This window comes from Numenius arquata, chromosome 1, assembly GCF_964106895.1.
Source record: "Numenius arquata chromosome 1, bNumArq3.hap1.1, whole genome shotgun sequence".
NCBI lineage: Eukaryota > Metazoa > Chordata > Aves > Charadriiformes > Scolopacidae > Numenius > Numenius arquata.
This window is the reverse complement of record NC_133576.1, coordinates 42,289,097-42,309,682: the sequence shown is the minus strand read 5'-3', so window position 1 is coordinate 42,309,682 and position 20,586 is coordinate 42,289,097. Positions and strand designations below refer to the sequence as shown.

At 39.6% G+C, this 20,586-nt stretch overlaps 1 protein-coding gene across 3 annotated transcripts in view; it reads left to right on the top strand.

Moving 5' to 3' along the window:
* Positions 1-20,361, top strand: part of ERG (ETS transcription factor ERG) — a 66,067-nt gene extending 45,706 nt beyond the window's left edge. The window contains exons 4-10 of one of the 3 annotated variants that reach the window (XM_074159752.1): positions 3,962-4,165; positions 5,120-5,200; positions 7,283-7,354; positions 12,710-12,778; positions 13,122-13,178; positions 15,028-15,075; positions 17,888-20,361. In XM_074159752.1, the coding sequence (XP_074015853.1) occupies positions 3,962-4,165; positions 5,120-5,200; positions 7,283-7,354; positions 12,710-12,778; positions 13,122-13,178; positions 15,028-15,075; positions 17,888-18,408 (1,052 nt within the window). In that variant the 3' untranslated portion in view covers positions 18,409-20,361. Of the gene's footprint in view, positions 1-3,961; positions 4,166-5,119; positions 5,201-7,282; positions 7,360-12,709; positions 12,779-13,111; positions 13,179-15,027; positions 15,076-17,887 lie in introns of all 3 variants that reach the window. The other 2 variants (XM_074159759.1, XM_074159767.1) reach the window with 2 other exon arrangements.
* Positions 20,362-20,586: the final 225 nt, after the last annotated feature.

The following is a 20,586-nucleotide window of genomic DNA, read 5'->3' as shown; positions in this document are numbered from 1 at the left end:
TCCCATTTCAGCAGCAGAACTGGCTAATTACAGGCACTCAGATCTTATCTGACTTCTCTAGCTCCTTTTGGAGTATTTCACTTGAATGTGGGCAAAATGAAGAGCCACTTCCACTTCCTAACATCATGGACTAGCTGGTTGCAGTGTGTGAGACAGAGAAAGGATCACTGTACCACACGGTATTCCTGCCAATACTAAACGCAGTCCAGCCCTCATCATTCTGAAAACAAAATAGCTTCTGTGAAATCAAACAGTGTGTAAAAAGCATTTATCTAGGTTATCCCCTGAGTTTGGGCAGTGTAAAACATTTTAATAAGCAAGCTGACAACTCCACTGCAATATAAGAGAATTGAGAAATTCTTGGTTAGTCTTGGCAAGCTTAGTTGTGGGATTCAGCAGTTAATTGAACAAGAAGGCATTCACTCCTGTGTGCCTTGCCCTCCACACCTCTGTTGGAAGGTTTGTTGCCTTAGTTTGCAAAATAATTAGCATGCCTATTTCTGAAGGTCTAAAGCATTAGACCATCATGACCTATGTGAGCGTTCATAAACCACTGGATATACACAGCATAGAAACAACACCTGCAAACAGAAGAGAATGTTTTGCTGCTAGTTCCTCTCCAGCAGACATGTGCCTATCTGAAACATTTCTGCTACTGCTATGTTGCTTAATATTCTTACAGTTTTTCAGTTGCTAAGATATGCAAGAGTACTAACTGTGGCCAATTTTGCAAGCTGTGATTATTTCAGTTATTTGTCAAGACACATGTGGACAAATATGTTGCATTATCCTTTGCAATGGTATTGACAGTTCTATTCTGAAGCACAGAAGAGTGATGCACTGAATAATGCCTAACTGGAAGCAGAGCACACTGAAATTCATAACATTTGACTGTTCTTCTAGAACATTTGTCTTCTTGGTGGTTGGCACGTTTTTCAGTCTTTTAGTAACCCTTAACATGGTTAGCTCAGCAAGATTTTTTTTCTCAGTGTGTTCCTGGAGGTGTGTTTTGAGGCGGATTTGAGCGATATTCAAGGAACAAGATGGTCACAGCCACAGCCTTGCTATTTTGAGGTCCCTAGAAGAAACGTGTGGGTGAAAATCAGTTAGAATCATCAAATCATAGAATTGTTTAGGTTGGAAAAGACCTTTAAGATCATCAAGTTCAACTGCACTGCCAAGTCCACCACTAAACCATGTACCTAGGCACCATGTCTACCCATCTTTTAAATACTTCCAGGGATGGTGACTCAGCCACTTCCCTGGGCAGCCTGTTCCGATGCTTGATAACACTTTTGGTGAAGATTATAAGGCCATTTCAGTTTATCCTATCACTTGTTATTTGGGAGAACAGATCAACCCCCATGTCACTACAACTTCCTTTCAGGTGATTGCAGAGAGTGATAAGGTCTCCTCTCAGTTTTCTCTTCTCCAGGCTAAACAATTCCGGTTCCCTCAGCCGCTCCTCATAAGTCTTGTTCTCTTGGATGAGAAACTCAACATGAGCCGGCAATGTGCACTGGCAGCCCAGAAAGCCAACCGCATCCTAGGCTGCATCAAGAGAAGTGTGGCCAGCAGGTCGTGGGAGGTGATTCTGCCCCTCTACTCTGCACTCGTGAGACCCGACCTGGAATACTGTGTCCAACTTTGGAGTCCTCAACACAGAAAGGACATGGACCTGTTGGAACGGGTCCAGCGGAGGGCCACGAAAATGATCAGAGGGCTGGAGCACCTCCCCTATGAAGACAGGCTGAGAGAGCTGGGGTTGTTCAGCCTGGAGAAGAGAAGGCTCTGGAGACACCTCATAGCAGCCTTCCAATATCTGATGGGAGCCTACAGAAGAGCCGGAGAGGGACTCTTTGTCAGGAAATGTAGTGACAGGACAAGGGGTAATGGTTTTAAATTGGAAGAGGGGAGATTTAGATTAGATATTAGGAGGAAATTCTTTACTGTGAGGGTGGCGAAGCACTGGAACAGGTTGCCCAGGGAAGTTGTGGATGCCCCATCCCTGGAAGTGTTTAAGGCCAGGCTGGATGGGGCTTTGAGCAACCTGCTCTAGTGGAGGTGTCCCTGCCCATGGCAGGGGGGTTGGAACCAGATGATCTTTAAGGTCCCTTCCAACTCTAACCATTTTATGATTCTATGATTCTAAACCCCTCATCAGCTTCATTGCTTTTCTTTGGACACACTTCAGCACCTCAATGTCTTTCTTGTAGTGAGGGGCCCAAAACTGAACACAGTATTCGAGCTGCGGCCTCACCAGTGACAAGTACAGGGGAACAATCACTTTCCTATTCCAGCTGGCCACACTATTTCTGATACAAGCCAGGATGCTGTTGGCGTTCTTGGCCACCTGGGCACACTGCTGGCTCATACTCAGCCATCTGCCGACCAACACCCCCAGGTCCTTTTCCGCTGAACAGCTTTCCAGCCACTCTACCCCAAGCCTGTAGCACTGCATGGGGTTGTTGTGACCCAAGTGCAGATGTGCAGCTCAGGTGGCAGTGTTTATGAACAGAAAAGGAAAAATTTACATTTCCAGCTGTGGTAACTTTCTAGTTATCATAAATAAGAAGCATTTAAAAGTTACAAGCATAATAAAAATGTTTTAGTAAACTTCCTAGTGTTTGGTTGCTTACTTCAAACAAAACTGAACATAATTGTTAGAGTTCTCTGCTGTAGATGTGGGCTATCTCATCCGGACCCTAGGTTTACCAGCCAGACTTGCATCTCTCTAGATTGCTAAATATTTCATACCAGATGGAGGAGTTCTTTTAAGTCTTTTTTGGTGCACTTCAGCAAACAGAGAAACCCTCTGAACCTCCAGAGAATTAAATATTCTGTCTTTCAAGGCCTTAAAATGCCAGAAGAAACATCAGAATAGGTGAGGCACTAGTGGACGAAGGATTGGGAATGAGCAACAGCATGACAGACTCTGTATAGTTCCTAGCCCATGGAAAGAGGTCCCCATCTCTTTCAGACCAGCCTGAACAACAGTCAAGAGAAAGGGGATAGCACTGAATTAAGCCACAGAAGAGCTATTTAGGCTGTAACGCAAGTCCCAGCCCCTCCACAGACTTTTATGTGACAGAGTTCAGCCATTTGACCTCTGTGTGCTCCATTCTCAGTCTTCAGGATATCACTGTATCATTCAGGTTGGAAGGCACAAACCTTTGAGGACTTTGTTTCCCCTTAGCTTTATTCTTTATTCTTTTCTCTTCAAAAAGTACAAATTTTTCATGGTAGGAGCCATCTTCCGTTATGGGGATGTGCACTGCAGGTCATTAGGGACTAGTTCTTACTTTTTTGCCCAGATGGTTTTGCCAATACTTCAGGTAGTAAGTAAAAACCCATGAAGGTGTAGCAGTGTACACCAGTAAAACTCAGCAGTCCAGGAAAGGAAGTGCAGAATATTTTAATAAGACCCACTCTAGTTTATGAAATAACCAGTCAAATCTGTGAGCGCTTACTTAGCCTGTGCCCAAGAAACAGTACTTCTGACTTGAGTGGAAATTTCACTTGGATAAAGTTACAGATTCAAGAGGGAGCTTGTTCAGATGAAGAAAATTGTTCAGATGGAAGTTGCAGTGCTGTTAGTGGGCTCTCTTAAATACCTTTCTAAAGAGTATTCTCTGTATGAGTACAGGAGCCTATGTTGATCTGTGGATAATAACGCATAAAAAATAACAACACAAAAGAACTAAACAGGAGAAGGAGCTCAACAGCAGAGGGTTTGTTGTTAGTAATCAGAGTTCACAGCTCTTCCCTAATAGTTTTTCACAGACAGTTATTCTCCTTTGCACTCAACAGGCAAAATTAATTCCTCATGTATCTCCAGCAGTCAGTAAACAGGGGATTAAAGTCTCTCCAGTTTGACTGTGGTCTACATTTATTTTGCAATGGTCCAGCACATCTGCACTCTCCCCTCTCTGCCTTACTTTGTGCTTTGTGATACCACCAGATCCTACACTATGGAGTACAGACCACGTGCGCCAATGGCTGGAATGGGCAGTGAAGGAGTACGGTCTCCCGGATGTGGACATCTTGTTATTCCAGAACATCGATGGGAAAGAGCTGTGCAAAATGACCAAAGACGACTTCCAGAGACTTACCCCAAGCTACAATGCAGATATCCTCCTGTCACACCTACACTACCTCAGAGAGAGTAAGCTAGTTTTCTGTCATTATGGTAGTGGCTACAATCAATCTGTTGTTGATATCAGTCTTAGATTTAATGGCGTGGATACACTCAGCTGGGTTTTCAAATGTCTGTTGCAAATGTTGCTGTTCCTAAGAACATAGGGGGGAGCCTGATCCAAAGCCTCTTGAGTTTGATGGAAAGATTCCCATTAATTTCAGTTGGCTTTCACTCATGTTCATCAAAGAAAAAGTTAGGGAATATTTCTACATGTCCATCTCGGAGAAAAATGAAATTGAAACCCAGCATATTCATCAGCATACTGTAGGAAGAAAATCATATGGGATTCAGTGCTAATGTTTTTTCTGGTCACATACTCATTTCTTTCTATTTTAATGATGAGAATGCTAAACGAGAGTGCAAACATTGATTCGTAAAGCGAATTCCAGGCATGATTCTAAGGACTGACAGCAGTTTGCTCTACTCTGAATAAGATTTCTCTGAATTGAATAAAAGTTCTGTAAATTCATGGAAAAAAGGAACAGTCCCTGAAGTCCAAATGCAAATTACTTGTAGTGCATGGCTAGCGTTTCAAAGGGAAAGAAGGGACTAGTGAATTCCTGGCTTGAGGGCTCTCATCTAAGGTTGAGGAAATTTTGCAGGTTTGCCTCAGTTTAAAATAGTTAAAGTGAACATGGTTTTTAAAGAAAAAAACCAACAAGCATTGCAACACCAGTGCGGTGCAGTCTTCTCCACACGCACACTGTCAATAATCAGTCAGAAATATTATGCATTCATAATGTTGAATAAATGAATGCCCTAGTTTAAACTGTAGCACACACGCCTCCCTCCAAACTGCAGATTGAAACTGACTATTGGTAGACTCGCATTCAGACAATCCTGTCAAGGGAAAATATGGTTTACAAGGATAATTCACAATTTTTTTTTCATTTTGGTGTTGCTTTTTGTTTTGTTTTGTAGCTCCTCTTCCACATTTGACTTCAGATGATGTTGATAAGGCCTTACAAAACTCTCCACGGTTAATGCATGCTAGAAACACAGGTAATGCTGGCACTGCTCCCATTGCTAGAGGTCATCTTCTAAAAGCACAGGATTCCTTATTATGGGTTGCTCGCTAAAAATGGAAATGGTAAATCAGGAGGGAGACAAGCGTATCCTCTCCTTGCTGTGTGTCTGAGTTTTATGCACAGACACAGAAAAAAGGTGAGATCACGCAGGGCTAGATGGTGCAAAAATGGTCTCCTTACTGGTAATTTCTTGTGTCCTGCAAGAGAATGGGGTCCCTGACACATGATAAACTGCAGGCTCAGGGCCTTTGTCTCTGGGGACTTTTTTTCTCATTCTGTCTCATTGTACTCTCAGAGCTACTCCACAGATCCCTCGAAGGGTGGTGGAGCTCAAAAGTGCTTCAGCGCTTGCCTAAGTGATGTGGGCTCTGGTGAATGGGGACCGTCTCCCCTCCCATGTAGCATATATTGTATAATTCAGTAAAATTGCTGTTTAGGCAGTTAGCTCATCTCATTTGTCAGCTATATGGGACTTGAGCTGGGAACTCCACTAAGTTTGGTGTTGTAATTTCCTCTAAGTCTGATCTGAATGTAAAATGATTTTTTTTTACTATTCACCCTTCTGTTTATTTGGCCCATAAAAGTATTGAGCGTAGGTAGGAGAACGATACAATACATGCCTCAAAAGCATCTACCTTTCAGGATGTGACTTAAAATATTTATTAAAATAATTCAGAATAAATTTTATCTTGCTCTAGCAGTTGTGTGACAGAGGATGGCATGGAATTGTACATGTAGTATGGTATACATACTGATTGAAGATACTTGGAATATTGCATGATCATGCCTGAGGGTATTAGTTACCTACAGTGACCAGAAATAACAATTCTATATGAGAAATGAAAAAGATAATACAAAGGATATTGCAAAAGAAAAATAAAAGAAAACCTTGGATTGTGATGCCTTTTCCACATTTCATTTAGTTTTTCACTGTGGTAAATAGCAGTGAGTTTCCTAGCAAAATTAACAAGATTAGAGCTCTCCCTGAGATTAGATGTTTGCCACTTGACATAAAGTCCTGCTGTGGTCTGTAGGCCTGCTGCAGACCCCACAAAAAGCAGCAAAAAATATTCCATTGACTTTGATGGGGTTTGGACTAAGCCTGAAGCCCTTTTTAAAAATAGATGGACTCGATGGTCTTTGCCATCTCTGTCTTTCCACATTCTAATTTGCCAAGCAGTTTCCGCATACAGTCATCCAAGTGTTGATTGGCAGTTCCGTGTGTTATCTTTTTCTATATGTGTGCACTGACAATGATATTTTGAAATTCACTTCACTAAAATGAGATTGTCTGCATTTCTGTCATTGGGAGTGTGAATAATATCATGCTGATCAGCAGCATAAGGAAAGTTATTTGTTCTGGTGGCATAAGAACTTTGGAGTGGGATTTTCAAGGGGCCCCCAAAAAGTTAGAAACAAGTCTTCTTGAAGTCAGCAGTAATTGCACAAATCCTCATGACCCTTTTCATGTTCCTAGAGATGGTCGTTAGAAGTCTGTTGATGTAGTTAGAGCAATCTCAATGCCTGAGATAACTGAGATACCATTTTCTGTATCAAACTCACTATTTTTAATTTTTTCACTCTGTGAACAGAATGGCATTTCTGAGGGCCTGATCCAAAGCTGACCGAAGTCTGTGAGAAGATTCCCACAGACACCAATAGGCTTTGGCCCAGGCCTACAGACTCTGTTGAAAATATGAACCTGTTTGGAAAGTGTATGCACAAAAGAAGAGAAGGCAAAGAACTTTTATTTCAGAAGATATTTGAAACCACCTACCCAGGTGTAGATGATTGTGGGGAAGGCAGAAGGGATTTCCTGAACTTGACTCTCTCTGTCCTCTCTTGACACAGATTTTGCACAGACTTTTATCCAGTAATTTAAATGGATTTACACAGATGCAAAGGCTATCAGAATTAACTTTTATATATAACAGTCCTAAAAGAAAATAATTTTTCATAGTCTCCATTCAGACCCACTACAAGAGGGGAAATATCAGTGGACTTAGGGACTGTGAAAATGAATCTTTAGGTGTTATGTCTTCTTTTTTCTCTTTAGGAGGTGCCACTTTTATTTTTCCAAATACATCAGTTTATCCAGAGGCAACACAAAGAATTACAACCAGGCCAGGTATGAACAATGACCACCTTTTCTATGCTGTGATCTTACTCATTTCATCTCTTGAAGTATCTCATTCTTTTTCTCCTTCAATTCTCTTTTCATGAATACTAGGCTATATTTTGAATATGCACACATATATGCGCATACCATTTTTATATGTGTGTGTGCATATATCATTGTGTAGAGTGAGATGATTAAATAGAGCAGTTTAATGTCTGTTTCTTCCACATATCTCTGTCTTTTAAGCAATGCTATCTGGTGTTTAAAGTGCCATAGAATCAGAAGACCGGAGCTGTCTTCACTGGTTCTGTTGCATTGTCCTAACACAGTCACTTTTCAATGTGCTTCAGCTCTCCATCTGTAAAATGAGGCAAGAATATCCTCTTTTATAATGTTATTTGATGTATATTGGGAAAAAGTACTCTAAAAATGCAGGATACATGTTTCTCCTGCTGTATACTTTTTATTTATGTTTGTGGCAAATAAACCCCACAAATATGACTGTGAGTTTAAGAGACTGAATAAGTAAAATAGGAACATAAGAAAGTTCTTACTGCTCAAAAGTTTGAAGCCCATGAAAGTATTGTGGGTGTGCTGGTTTGTGAAAGGCTAAAGGGAGTAATTAAAAAAGATGAGAACATTGCTATGAAGCTAAAAATTTTCTTTACATCACCCTTCACTGCTAAAGATTCTGGAAAAATACCTAATCTGAACATTTGCTTTTCCAGTAATAAGCACAAAGTACTGTGAGACAGCAAGAGGAGTTGTAGCTAAATACTAAATTTAAAGGAAATCCATTACTGTGCCAGAGGCATACATCCAAGTGTTCTGAAGGGACATACACTTGAATTGACTGAGCTCTTGTGAAAAGATACATTCTCTCACTAAAAACAGAGGGGTTTTTGGATAGCAAATATTTTATCTTTTATCGATCCTCTAGGGTATAATCCAGGAAAGTATACACAAGTAACTGTTTTATATAGACTTGTATAAATGTATATGTGCATGTCTGCAGATTTGTTAATTGATAATTAAAAAAGATAGATAAGGAAACAGCTACCAGAGCATTACACAATCAAATCCACTATTCAGTTTCTAGGAAAACAAACTCTTTGCTAGATTTGTTTGTCTATAACAATACCGTAGTGAATAGAAAGGAAACCAGTGATCCAATGCATACATTTGGCATTTGGCTTTCATAAGACATTTACCAAAGTGCCCTACAACTATTTACAATGAAATTTAAGTCAGCCTGTTATAAGAAACAAAATATTTTAACAGATCAAGAGCTAGATGATTAACCTGTTACAAAGACTAAGTAATGGACATCTTAAGTCATGAGTGCTTTACCATTTTCTGTCATGATCTATAGTTATTAATAGTTGGAAAAAGGACACAATAAAATTTGGTATAAAACTTAGAGATGACATATGACTTTGTAATTACTTGGAACCAGAGATTACTCTAAAGTATTCCTGTACAGGCACCCAGAACCTCATTAGACATCAATGAACTGGCAATATGTTAACAGCTGAAAATGCAAGTTGGTAAATTCAGTATAAGACACAAGTTATTTGCATATCTTACTGATTTCAAACTTACCCTCTTCACTCATAAAAGAAGAACTTAACATAGGCATCTTTACTTATGGAAGTGTGAACTAGAGCACTGCTCCAGTTGTTGGCCAAAGTGAAAAAAAGTAAACCAATGAAGAAACACAGTGGAGGATCATATGGGAAATCTGACTGCACCATTAAATAAATCAGCAGTGTGGCCTTGTATGGAAAGTTGTGTGAATCTTCCTTTATCGAAGAGGCAATTTGCAGAATTAGAAGGCACTTAGAGCAAGTCATGGGAAGATGGAAAATCTTTCGAGCATGTTGAAATTGTCCAACGCAGGGTCTGGGGATGAGGAAACATGATATAATTATCAAAATAAAGAGTGTCACAGAGTACCTACATAGTCTCAGTATTAGAAGAGAAGATATTAAAAAAAAAGTTAGACATTTTCATGAAAGATTAAAGCAGACTGTGGCTCTTGTGGTCACAGGTTATAGTAGCACCCAGGAGCTTTGAATGACAAAGAGGAATCTGGACATGAATATGGATGAGAAGACAAAGCATAACTTTAGAAACAGTTACCAACTATGCAATGTAAAACTGGATGCCCAAAGCTCTCAGTAGTTTCCAACAAAAATGAACATGTAACATAAGACCAGAGGGACCCAGGTGTCCTACAGTAAATAACCATGCCAATTTAGAGGATTTCAGGCAAAGGCTCAAATGAGTCTGCTGTGAAATAATACTATTTTATGGGCATACTTCCACTGGACTTATACAAAACTTGGGAGTTTTTATCCCATTACATATTCTGTGATTTCAGTTTGTTTCATCCTGACTTGTGATGAAAAAATAAAATACTAATTTTCTCTGAAGTAAAAGGTTTTAAAAAAACCACATGTATCAGACATGGAAAAGTCCTTCATTTCAGCATTTTTATCCAAATCACATTTGCAATGACGCTTACAAAACAAAAAGCTTTATGTCAACATCAAAAGCATCTTCCTGTGTTGACACAATTCCTTGTGGGAGTTGCAGTTTGGATATAGGGTGTCTCTATTCTTCCATGTAAACTGGTGTATCCTAACTAAAAAATGCCTACAACAAGCGATCATGTGATTTTGAAAATATTATTTTATCTTTTACAATTGAAAGTTGACAAACATCTTTAAAGTCAGAATTTTCATTCAGAAAGAAAAGATTTTTTTGCAGAAATTCAGTTTTCTCTCAAGTTTTTCTCAAAACTTTCTCTAAGTTTTTTGCTTATTCCATTGCTTTCCTTTTAATTAAATATCACATTTCAACTAGACTGCAAAGAAACATTTTCATAACAAAGCTCCTTTATGTGAGAGCAATACCAGACCCTGGGGACAATCACTTGATGACATGAAAAAGGTCAAAAATGAGGGGATGGGAGTAAATAATGTTAAATGGGAATTGGCCACATTCTGGGATGCAATTTTGGAGAAAGTAATTAAGCATTGCCATTGTTAAGGCACTACAATAGAAAATAGGAAATGAGCAGGGCTTGTAATGAACTGCAATGACAAAGGCGTATTTCTTCAGTCACCTTTACAACAGAACATGAGGTTTCAGCAAGCTGAAAGTAATACAATGAAGCTATCAGGAGCTCAGGAATACCGAATATGGGTTTGTCTACATGTCTCATCAAACAGGAGCATTCCCATCAAAGATCTGTCCAAGATAAGGACATGTTGTACTAATATCTCATGAATAAGAACAGATCTGCTTATCTAGGATAGCAACATGTTTATCAAGGCACAATACTGAACTAAGAATGAAGTTGGAATTTTGCGCTATTTCAAGAAAGGCTGATAACTGGATTTTTCTTTTCATGGAGAGGGCGTAGTCAGAAAACCATCTTATGATGTGTTGAGTTAAAGGGCAAAACAGTTTTCTCACAGTACTAAATTTGTACCAAATATATTTAAAGGCTGCAAGTGCCACTGAGCACAAGCACACAAGATCACACAGCCCTTTCAGTGTACAGATGTCTAATAATTTGCAGACCCATAAAAAAGAGAGGAGGGGGAAGGGGGGGGAGGGGAGGGGAGGAGACAAAGCTGTGGAATAGGTCTCAAAAAGTCAGGGATAAAAAGGCACTAGTTATTCAAATGTAATATAAAGACAAATTGCATATCGTAGCAAAAGCAAAGTTTTGAAGTGTAAGATTCCAGGAGATGACAGCACTGGTAGTGCCAGTCTGCTCCTCAAGCCAAACAGACTAAATAAATTAAAGGCAATTAGGTTGAAAATTTCACATTACACTTTATTTCCATGTGATACTTCTGCTCATAGTGCTTGGAAATGGGCAGAGATACATCTGTTTTGCACATAGCCAGTCTGTGACTGTTTCTTTACTTCCTAACTGGTTTCATTTCCAATCATCATTTCTAAAATAAAGCACAAGCACTGTTAAGAATCAGATCATCTGCACCAGCTTAGTTCTACAAGGTGGGTACTGCTGCCTTCCTGAGATCCTCTCCAGGCTACATAAGTCTCTGATTTTGGCAGCAATTTTAGCTAGTGTGTTAAAGCCAGCCATAGTAAAGCACTGGCAACTGTAAAAGGTTTCAAAGGACAAACCAATCATTTGAGTTTACAACATATACTTTATGAAGAAAGCTTTTATATTTTAGTTTCTTCATTTTTATATGCTAAAGCATTTAAATGAAATAAAAGTAATGACTAAATGAAAGGAAAGGCAAACGAAAATTTAGATACATAAAGTTGAGGAGCTTATCCCAAGAAGCAGGAAGGAATATTTGAGTAGATGAAGCAGGAAAAAAGCTATCCACTTTTGGGAAGAAATATAATATGCATACATATATATGTTAAACATTGAAGCAATATCACTGATTTCACATGTTATATTTCTAAAGATCTGTGAGGATACTGGGGTATGAAAGGGAAAGTGAAGGAAAAAGAATTATTAATAACTTGAAATGGCTAGTAGAAGAGAAACAAGTGAGATGATTGGCAATGTGCAGCAATCAGTTATCCCAAAAGGTTGCATTCTGATTGATGAGAGTGAGACTAGAGGTTGCATCTGAGGAAGAGAGTGCTTGCAAACATGAGGAGTGATATCACAGGGAGGGCATAATAAAGTGCGTGATGGCAATGAGAGCTGGTACAAATGCAAACACACAACAGTGGTTTAGAGGAATCTCAAATAGACAAAACCAAGACTTTGTTGTCTCACATATCTCTGCCTATGACCAGGTGGTAGAAAAGGGAACTCTCAAACTCAGCCTGTAAGGTCTGATCAATCTTGAAGGATGACAGCAACAGACTAACAAAGAATGACATATAAAATCAACTTAAGTCTGTCTTCTTAAAATGCTTTGACATGCTGAGATTGGGAGGGAATGGTAGACAGTATATGCTTAATCTGAGCTCTGACCTCTTGGGGGGACTTTCCTGCAGAACTCTACCATAAATTGTCCATGATGTGCAGTGTGTGTCATTCCTTAGTGTCCTGGGCTGAAGAAGGAGACCAAAGGGAATACTCTTGAGCGTTTGGAAATTATGGACTCTATTTGTATCAGCTGTTTCAGTGCAGTTCAGACATCTAACAAGAATAGGTACCTCTAAAGAACAATACAGAGGGCAATGTGATACTGTTATTTTTAGAGTCAATAAATAAAATAAATGTTTTAACAAAGAGTGTCCTTCCTGTTTCAGTAATTTTTCCAATCCAATGGGTTCCCTAGAAATGTGCCTCTTATGGACATAAACACTTCATGCCTTATCTGCATGAATCAGTGTATTTTTCTTTCACAGATTTGCCTTATGAGCAAGCCAGGAGATCAGCATGGACGAGTCATACCCACCCCAGTCCTCAGTCGAAAGGTAAAATACATCAACATATGTCTAGCCAATGGACCTAAGGCACATCCAGTGCAACCTGAATAGACTCTGAAGTGAAATGATAGGAGCTACCTCATTCAGTTCTGGAGGATTTTTACCTGTGCCTTGGCTGGAAAGACTGTTAGCTGTGTATAGGCAATAGTGGGTTGAAGGGCAGCCATATCTTTCGTTGAACTGAGGCTTCATCAGGTCCATGACCCTCTAATCTTTTAAAGCTGATCACAATAGGATTTATCGAGTGGTGAGCAGCAGGATTCCCTGGTCTGTGATCTGTCACAGATCTATCAAACTGGAAAAATAACTACATGGGTTTTTCCATTTTCAGCTACTCAGCCATCATCCTCAACAGTTCCCAAAACAGAAGACCAGCGTCCTCAGTTAGGTGGGTGTCATTTTGTTTGAATTATGCTTGGGTGTGACGGGGTTTGTTAAACATGATGAGAAGGACACTTTCTCACCTACCAGTCAGAAGCAAATTGTAACATCTGATGCAGACCACTAACGAGATCTCCAGCTGGTGACCACTAAATCCCCAGATGTGTATGGGTTGGCTCTACCTCTGGATCTAAGATGAAGGCTCCCATGGCCATTGAAAATTGCTTTTAGTAATGTTATTGGCAATGACGAGCTTGCAGAGTGAAAAAGCTTTTAAACAAAGTACCTATGTACAGTTTAGGGACAAAGGTGAAAGGTAAGGATGTCAAAAGACCATATACTCCACAGCAGTTGAAATGCTAGTGTTTGGAAAATCTGTGTGAGCAAAGAAAAGAAAATGGATAACAGCATTCAGAAGCCTATTTGAATTGGGCTCCTGAATTAAACAGGAAAATTTGAAGGATTTTTAGTCTATTGGGAGACTGAGGAGAAAGTAGAATTTTGTGAGTTTGTAGACGAGTGGTCTTGCAAAATGGGTGCATTTTGTGTTTTCAAAGCAGCTAAGCCATGGGATAGGACCCATTGTGAATTCCCTTATTGTGAATTAGACTGTTTTGGACAAGTAGCTAGAAAGCACTACAGATTCTTGGTCAGTTGTGGCATTTGTTAACAGCAAAAAGGTAGAAATAGGAAATAAAAGAGATTTGGAGGATATCTTAGCTCAGAAGACACTGAGCCCGTTTTTATCACATGGATTTCAAATCATTATTCTAGTTTTTCTTATAGTGAAATAAGACTATGTGCATGACTACATCTCATTAACTCATATGCGTGCTGCCTGAGAAGTATTATATTGCTTTTTGCCCAAATAGCGCTTTATCTAATCTGGCCTTCCAACCATGAGAATCTTTCAAGAAATGTACTGATGATTTATTTAATTCTTTAGGATGGTTTAATGGCTGTGTGTGAGCTGCACAGATTATTTCAATGTATAAGGAATGTAACCTGATTATCTTCTTGGCTGTAAAACTGGCGGCCATTTGAGAGCAGCCATCCGGAGATGAGGCAGCACAGCGACGGTCATTCAGTGAGGGGCTCCAGGCTGTGCTTGCAGCCCATAATTTTGGCTTTTGTACTTCTGTCACAGCCTTCCCTTTTTCCTGTTGCACAAAAGTTCAGGCTGAAACAAGTTTTTGTTTCCTGAGGGAATCCCTTGAGGAAAACATTGAGATGCTACAGGCATTGTGTGGCCAACACAGGCTGTTCTGAAAACCCTAGTTGCAAGGTTAATACAGGGGATCCCTCACTGGAATCCAGTGACAAAGAAGTATAGACCCAGCCACGTTGCCTGGGTTCAGCCATGCACTCAGCCCTCTTCTGGAGGCTCCTTTGGCACAGAAACAGTTAGCAGTGGCACGGAGAAAGCACATGTGGCCTTACAGAAGAAGAGGGGCCACTGTCCTTTGTGGAGAGGACTCTCACCCCATTACCTGTCTGTGCCTGGCACACTGCAAGGTTCGATAGTACCAAAGGGTGCCTGTCTGTATGTGTTCTTTATTTAAGTAGGAATCGGAATACTTCTAGGCCAAATTTACAATGTGTCTGAATATATGCTTGTGCACATTAATACAGTACAAAAGGCAAATGTGTATCCTTGAAATTGTTCACTTGCACACTCAGTTTTAAGCGAAAACATGCAAATATTGCAATGCAGAGAAAGGAACTGCTTTCCCCAGTGTTGGACCTGCTTTCCCATCAAGTGGTGTCCACTTCCCCTTACAACGTTAAAAAATAATACCTAAAATATTTGACATTACCATTACGTGATTTAAAATCTTTCTTTCACAATTTTGTAGATCCTTATCAGATTCTTGGACCGACCAGCAGCCGACTTGCAAATCCAGGTGAGAAGGGATTTTGCTGATTTAGGAAGATTTTCTTCAGTGGTAATGCCCCCGCTTCAGCTTTGAGGCCAGACCTGGAAAGTGATGTGACAGATTTTACCACCCTTCAGTATGACTCAGTGGGAGTTGATGATACCAAATGTGTTGCAGGATTAGCTTTCTAACTTACACATTGTGGGACTGAGGTCACAGATTAAGACACGTAAACTCATTTATGTTAATGTAGAAGTCTACATATGAGCTAGATGTCTTATTTCCCTTGATATTCATTGGAGACGTAGTTAATATAGCTCTCCATAGAGAGTGATTCAAATCATCCCAGAGTACATTGTTACGTTCAGTCAGTCAAATACCTCATTAGAGGTATATGAACTCCTCATATCAATAGAGTTCACTTCAATTGCCTAAACATTGGAATTTTGTTAAGTGCTGCAAGATATCCCATCTGGCCTCCAGGTACCCATCCGGAAGGGCATGAGTCTCTTACTGATCTGCGTCATGTGTGTCCCAGATTCTGTTAATCCACAATACAATGCCATACTGACCTTGGCAAATAGAACATTTGGGGATGAATAACCCAAACCAGCTCAAAATACATAGGGAAAAAAACAGGAAAGCATAATCAATTTGCAAAGAATAATTGGGTTAGACACCTCAAAAATGTTCTCCCACTTTAACAAGAAGGCAATGGGGTGCATTGTGAAGAGAGTCGTGTAGCATATTTAAGTTTAAGACAAGGAACCTTCTTGGTGAGTTAATAACACTGATTGTGAACTGTGCTGATTTCACTGTTGCTGCTCTGAGTCTCCAGGACACACTGTGGCCATACACCACCATAATCAACATCATAATCTGCCACAATGGACTGACATTGTACCTGCCACTTCCTATTTCCCTTGCTTTAACAGCCACAGGACACAGTGTTCCTTATTCCACATTGCAGGTCTTCTCAACCCCCAGTAACAAGATTTCTTCTTACAACAATTGTGTGGCTTTTCAAGGCATGAAATTGCCAAAATACTGATCCATTTCCTTTCACTTTATCCCTAGTGACATCAAACACAGTTCTAGATTAGCTTACTTTCTAAATAGTTTTACATGGCATAGGAAAGCAATTAAGCAAGTATTAAGAATAGTGTTTGCCAAATGGCCTAAGGCAGTGGGTTTCCAGGTAACACTGATCTGAACTGGAAGTGGGGGCCTACCTTTCTTTAATTTGATAGTAAACCCCAGCTTTTACAATTTTGTCAAGCGTCTCTTTGGTAGCCTTCATTACTGTGGAAGACACTAACATTATCTGGATTGGGATACTTTGGATATGGATTCCATTTGGATATGGAATTCCTGCACACCATCATTCTTGTGCTTTAACATGTTTTGTGTGTTTATAAATTGGTGGAATTACTCTCTCATTAAAAGGAAATTGACAGCAACCATTTATTTTCATAGGACTATATATTACATTTGGAAGGCAAGTGTTTATGTTAGAACATATGTTGGATTGCTTATTCAAAAATGTGTGTTTTGTCCAGTGCTGAACTGTTTATTGATTTTCAAAGGCTAATCCTCTTGTTATGTTTCGTGTATTAAAACTTGCATGCCTTGCTCATACCATGGATTCTTTTGTTTGTTTGTTTACTTAATGCATGTTAATGGAACAGAAGAAATTCATTAAGAACAGTTTGGATAAATATCATTTAAACGAATATGGGTTTCAGTTGCACTGAAGTATAAACTGCTAATGGATTTCAGATGCTACTCTAGCTTGATATTATAATTTGCTGCTATAAGCTTTCTAAAGAAAAGCTTGTTTATTATACCCACATATCTGGTTTGGAAAAAAAAGAAACCCAACCGATTCCTGGTCAGAGATGTACTTAGAAGTTAGGACATACAAGCTGGTTGGCAAATTCTGCTGACATTGTCCTTGTGAAACAGATTGCCTTGCAAGCTGCTTCAGCTGTATTTTGCATCATTTCAGTGCTGCTTTATTAAGAAATGCTAAGCTTTTAACATGGATATCAGTGGCAAGGCCCTTTGAAATCTATTTTCAATTACTTAAAATGGTCAAATTTTATTCCTATAACTCTGGGCAACACGCTTCTGCAAAGTTGACAGCAGACTACTTATTTTCTTTTTAAGATTAAATTGGCAGACGAGTGTCAAAAAACCAACTAACTTTTTAAGTCTTTACTTCGATAATCATTTAAACTCGTTTGACACAGAACAATGACAAGAGTGTATTTTATGGACCTTTTCACTGTTCTCGCAAACGTTTTGCCCTATGGTTGTAGTGCAACAGCAAGCTAATAAGTTTCCGTTCTGCATTTCCCCAAATGCTGCAAATGGATGATATGGTTTGGCACTAGCCCAGCTTTCTCTAAACTTCTCTATTTTGTGTAGGCTTATTCCATAGCAGAGAACATTTAGTTGCAACATAATGCTGTGAGAACAAGCAAAATGTTACGCAAGTGAAAGCTGTTTGTCCTGAACTTTAGAGATTAGTTTCCTAAATGAGCACTGTATTATTTCCCCATCAATTGTCTACACTGAATGACATTAGGTAACTATTAAATCTCCATGTAATGGCATTCTGCCACTCAGATGAGGGAAAACATGACACATTACCATTATCTCTGCTCTTTAGGATTTCATGAGACACGGCTGGGAGAAAGGGGACTAGTAAGAGTAAGAAGTAGGAACCAACATTGCAACATTTCCTACTAGGGTCTTATGTGAGAGGCTGGAAGAATTGATGTCTTAACATTATTAGTCACTAGTCCTGACATTTCTATTTCGTTTCGCCCCGCAGGGAGTGGGCAGATACAGCTATGGCAGTTCCTGCTAGAGCTCCTCTCGGACAGCTCCAACTCCAACTGCATCACCTGGGAGGGTACCAACGGGGAGTTCAAGATGACCGACCCCGACGAAGTGGCTCGACGCTGGGGGGAGCGGAAAAGCAAGCCTAACATGAACTATGACAAACTCAGCCGTGCGCTTCGCTACTACTATGATAAAAATATTATGACTAAGGTTCATGGTAAGCGCTACGCCTACAAGTTTGATTTCCACGGAATCGCTCAGGCTCTCCAGCCTCACCCCCCAGAGTCGTCCATGTACAAATACCCGTCAGACCTCCCCTACATGAGCTCGTATCATGCGCACCCTCAGAAGATGAACTTTGTAGCTCCTCACCCCCCTGCTTTGCCTGTAACATCATCCAGCTTTTTCGCTGCCCCTAATCCATACTGGAATTCACCAACTGGAGGTATCTACCCCAATACCAGGCTGCCAGCTGCTCATATGCCTTCTCATCTTGGCACCTACTACTAAGTGGGGAAAAAAAGTATCACCAGAAAAAACAAACAAGGACACTCTCACTGGGCTACAGTCCCTGATGAGTTGCAATGAACTCTATTGGAGTACATGAATTAAAAGTGCCTAAAGAGACAAGTGAAGGTTTGGCTGGGAAAAAACACATTAAAAAATAGATGTCAAAAAGACTCTTTGTAGTAGGGATTTAAAGGAGGTATTCAAGAAGTATTAAGATACTAAAATGTAATGTATATGGGCATCGACTCTATGGACCAAACAACAATAGACTATTGTAGGTAAAAGCATGAAATGATAAGGAAAACCTACGAAAGCTAGTGGTCTTAAAAAGTTGATAAGCTTATGTGTAAAGTTTGATATCTTGCTAGTGCAAAACTGGGACTATACTACAGCAATATAAGGATATAGTGACCTAACATACAATATCTGAATTATTACAAAAGAGGGGGGAAGAAGGGGAAAAAAAAAAAAAAAGAAAAAACCCTACTTGTATTTTAAAAATCAAAACATATCATCAAAACAGACTGGTTTAGTGTGGAGGCTGACTTGGAATATAACAGCACTGTTCTGGTTAAAATCCAATGCGTTCCATTCATCGGAGTGTTATCAGCTACTCAAACTGTGAAGACTACCCAAACTTTAAGATTCCTTGACAGTATTACAGGAACCCTGAGCCAAACATTGGAAATGAGAATGTGCTGAAGGGCAAGTGTATGATTGTAGATCAGAGGCCTGCACCTGACAGAGGAAGCAGAAAGGAGAAAGAGGAGGACAAAGGTGGTGAGAATGGGAGAAAAGAAACTTCTTTACTGGTAGAGACTGAAAAGACTGAAAACTTCATAGCGTTGGGACTGTGAAGAAACACTTGTTTGGATTTGTGATATGTTTGGATTTTGTTTGGATATTGCTCAGTATCACACCATTCCCAGTATTACAGGAGGAACAGACTTGATTTTATAGTAATAAAAAAAGTGGAAAAAGGGAAAAGCAGAAGAATTCAGAAATCAGAATATGCATCTCTTTTTAAAAAAAAGTAAAACTGGAATTGTGTTTGATATTTAAAAGTTACCAGTTAGAACCTCATCATTATTAAGGGAGTTTGTTTTCTATTGGTTAAAGCAAGAGACAACCCCTGACTGCCAAAATCAGAAATCATCTAAGTATTTTTGTTAGGCGGGCGCCAGTTTTTCTTTATCGAGTCGCGAACGCTGTGCGTTTGTCAGAATGAAGTATACAAGTCAATGTTATTTTTTTCCTTTTTATATAATTATTATATAACTTATGCATTTATACACTACGAGTTGATCTCGGCCAACCAAAGACACAAAAAAGGGACAATCAAAAATATTGTGGCCTTGAATTTTAACTCTGTATGCTTAATGTTTACATTATGAACATATTAGTACTTAGAATGCAGAATGTATGTAATAAAATAAGCTTGGCCTAGCATGGCAATTCAGATTGACACTGTAGTTTGCATTTACATTTGCATTTTTAGTGCCTGACACGCCTATCAGATCTCCTACTCACCATGTAAAAATATGCTAGGCATTTTGTTTTGTGAAATCTGGCAATCGTGAAAGTGTAGGACCAAACAGCGATGCTTAGCCTAAGTTCAAAGTGGGCAGGTGCTGTGTGTCTTCTCTTCCAGACAGTTCTGCTTGCAGCCCTTCTTTAACAGTGCCTTGCCATTCTTGTCCTGAGCTTCTTTTGCCCAGAGATTGCAACCATGCCCAATTCTTTGACAACTTCATGGCCAAGATTGAAAATGATGTCTAAAAGAGGCCTCTAAGGAAGAATACTGATACCCAGAAATTATCTTTTGTTGCCATCTGATTATGCGGCATAATCTCAGTCTGAGATGTATTTTCATACTGAATCTTATGTTGAATCACCATGCCCCCTTACTACTACTACATACTGTATCATTATTAGTAAATAAAGTGAATAATGAATAACTTCCATTATTCCTCACTTTAGAATGGAGTGTATGGTAGCTTGTTAATTTTTCATTGCAGTTCATCCTGGCTGTTTACAAAGGGCAGGATGTTTTCTTTCTGTTCTAGATTTAGAGGCTTCCCACACTGTACCCTGGGCCCCAAAACTACATCTGGTGCCTAATGGCATGACTCTATTTTTTTGCAAGACCAGCTGAAGAACTGCTCTGGAAAATCTGCG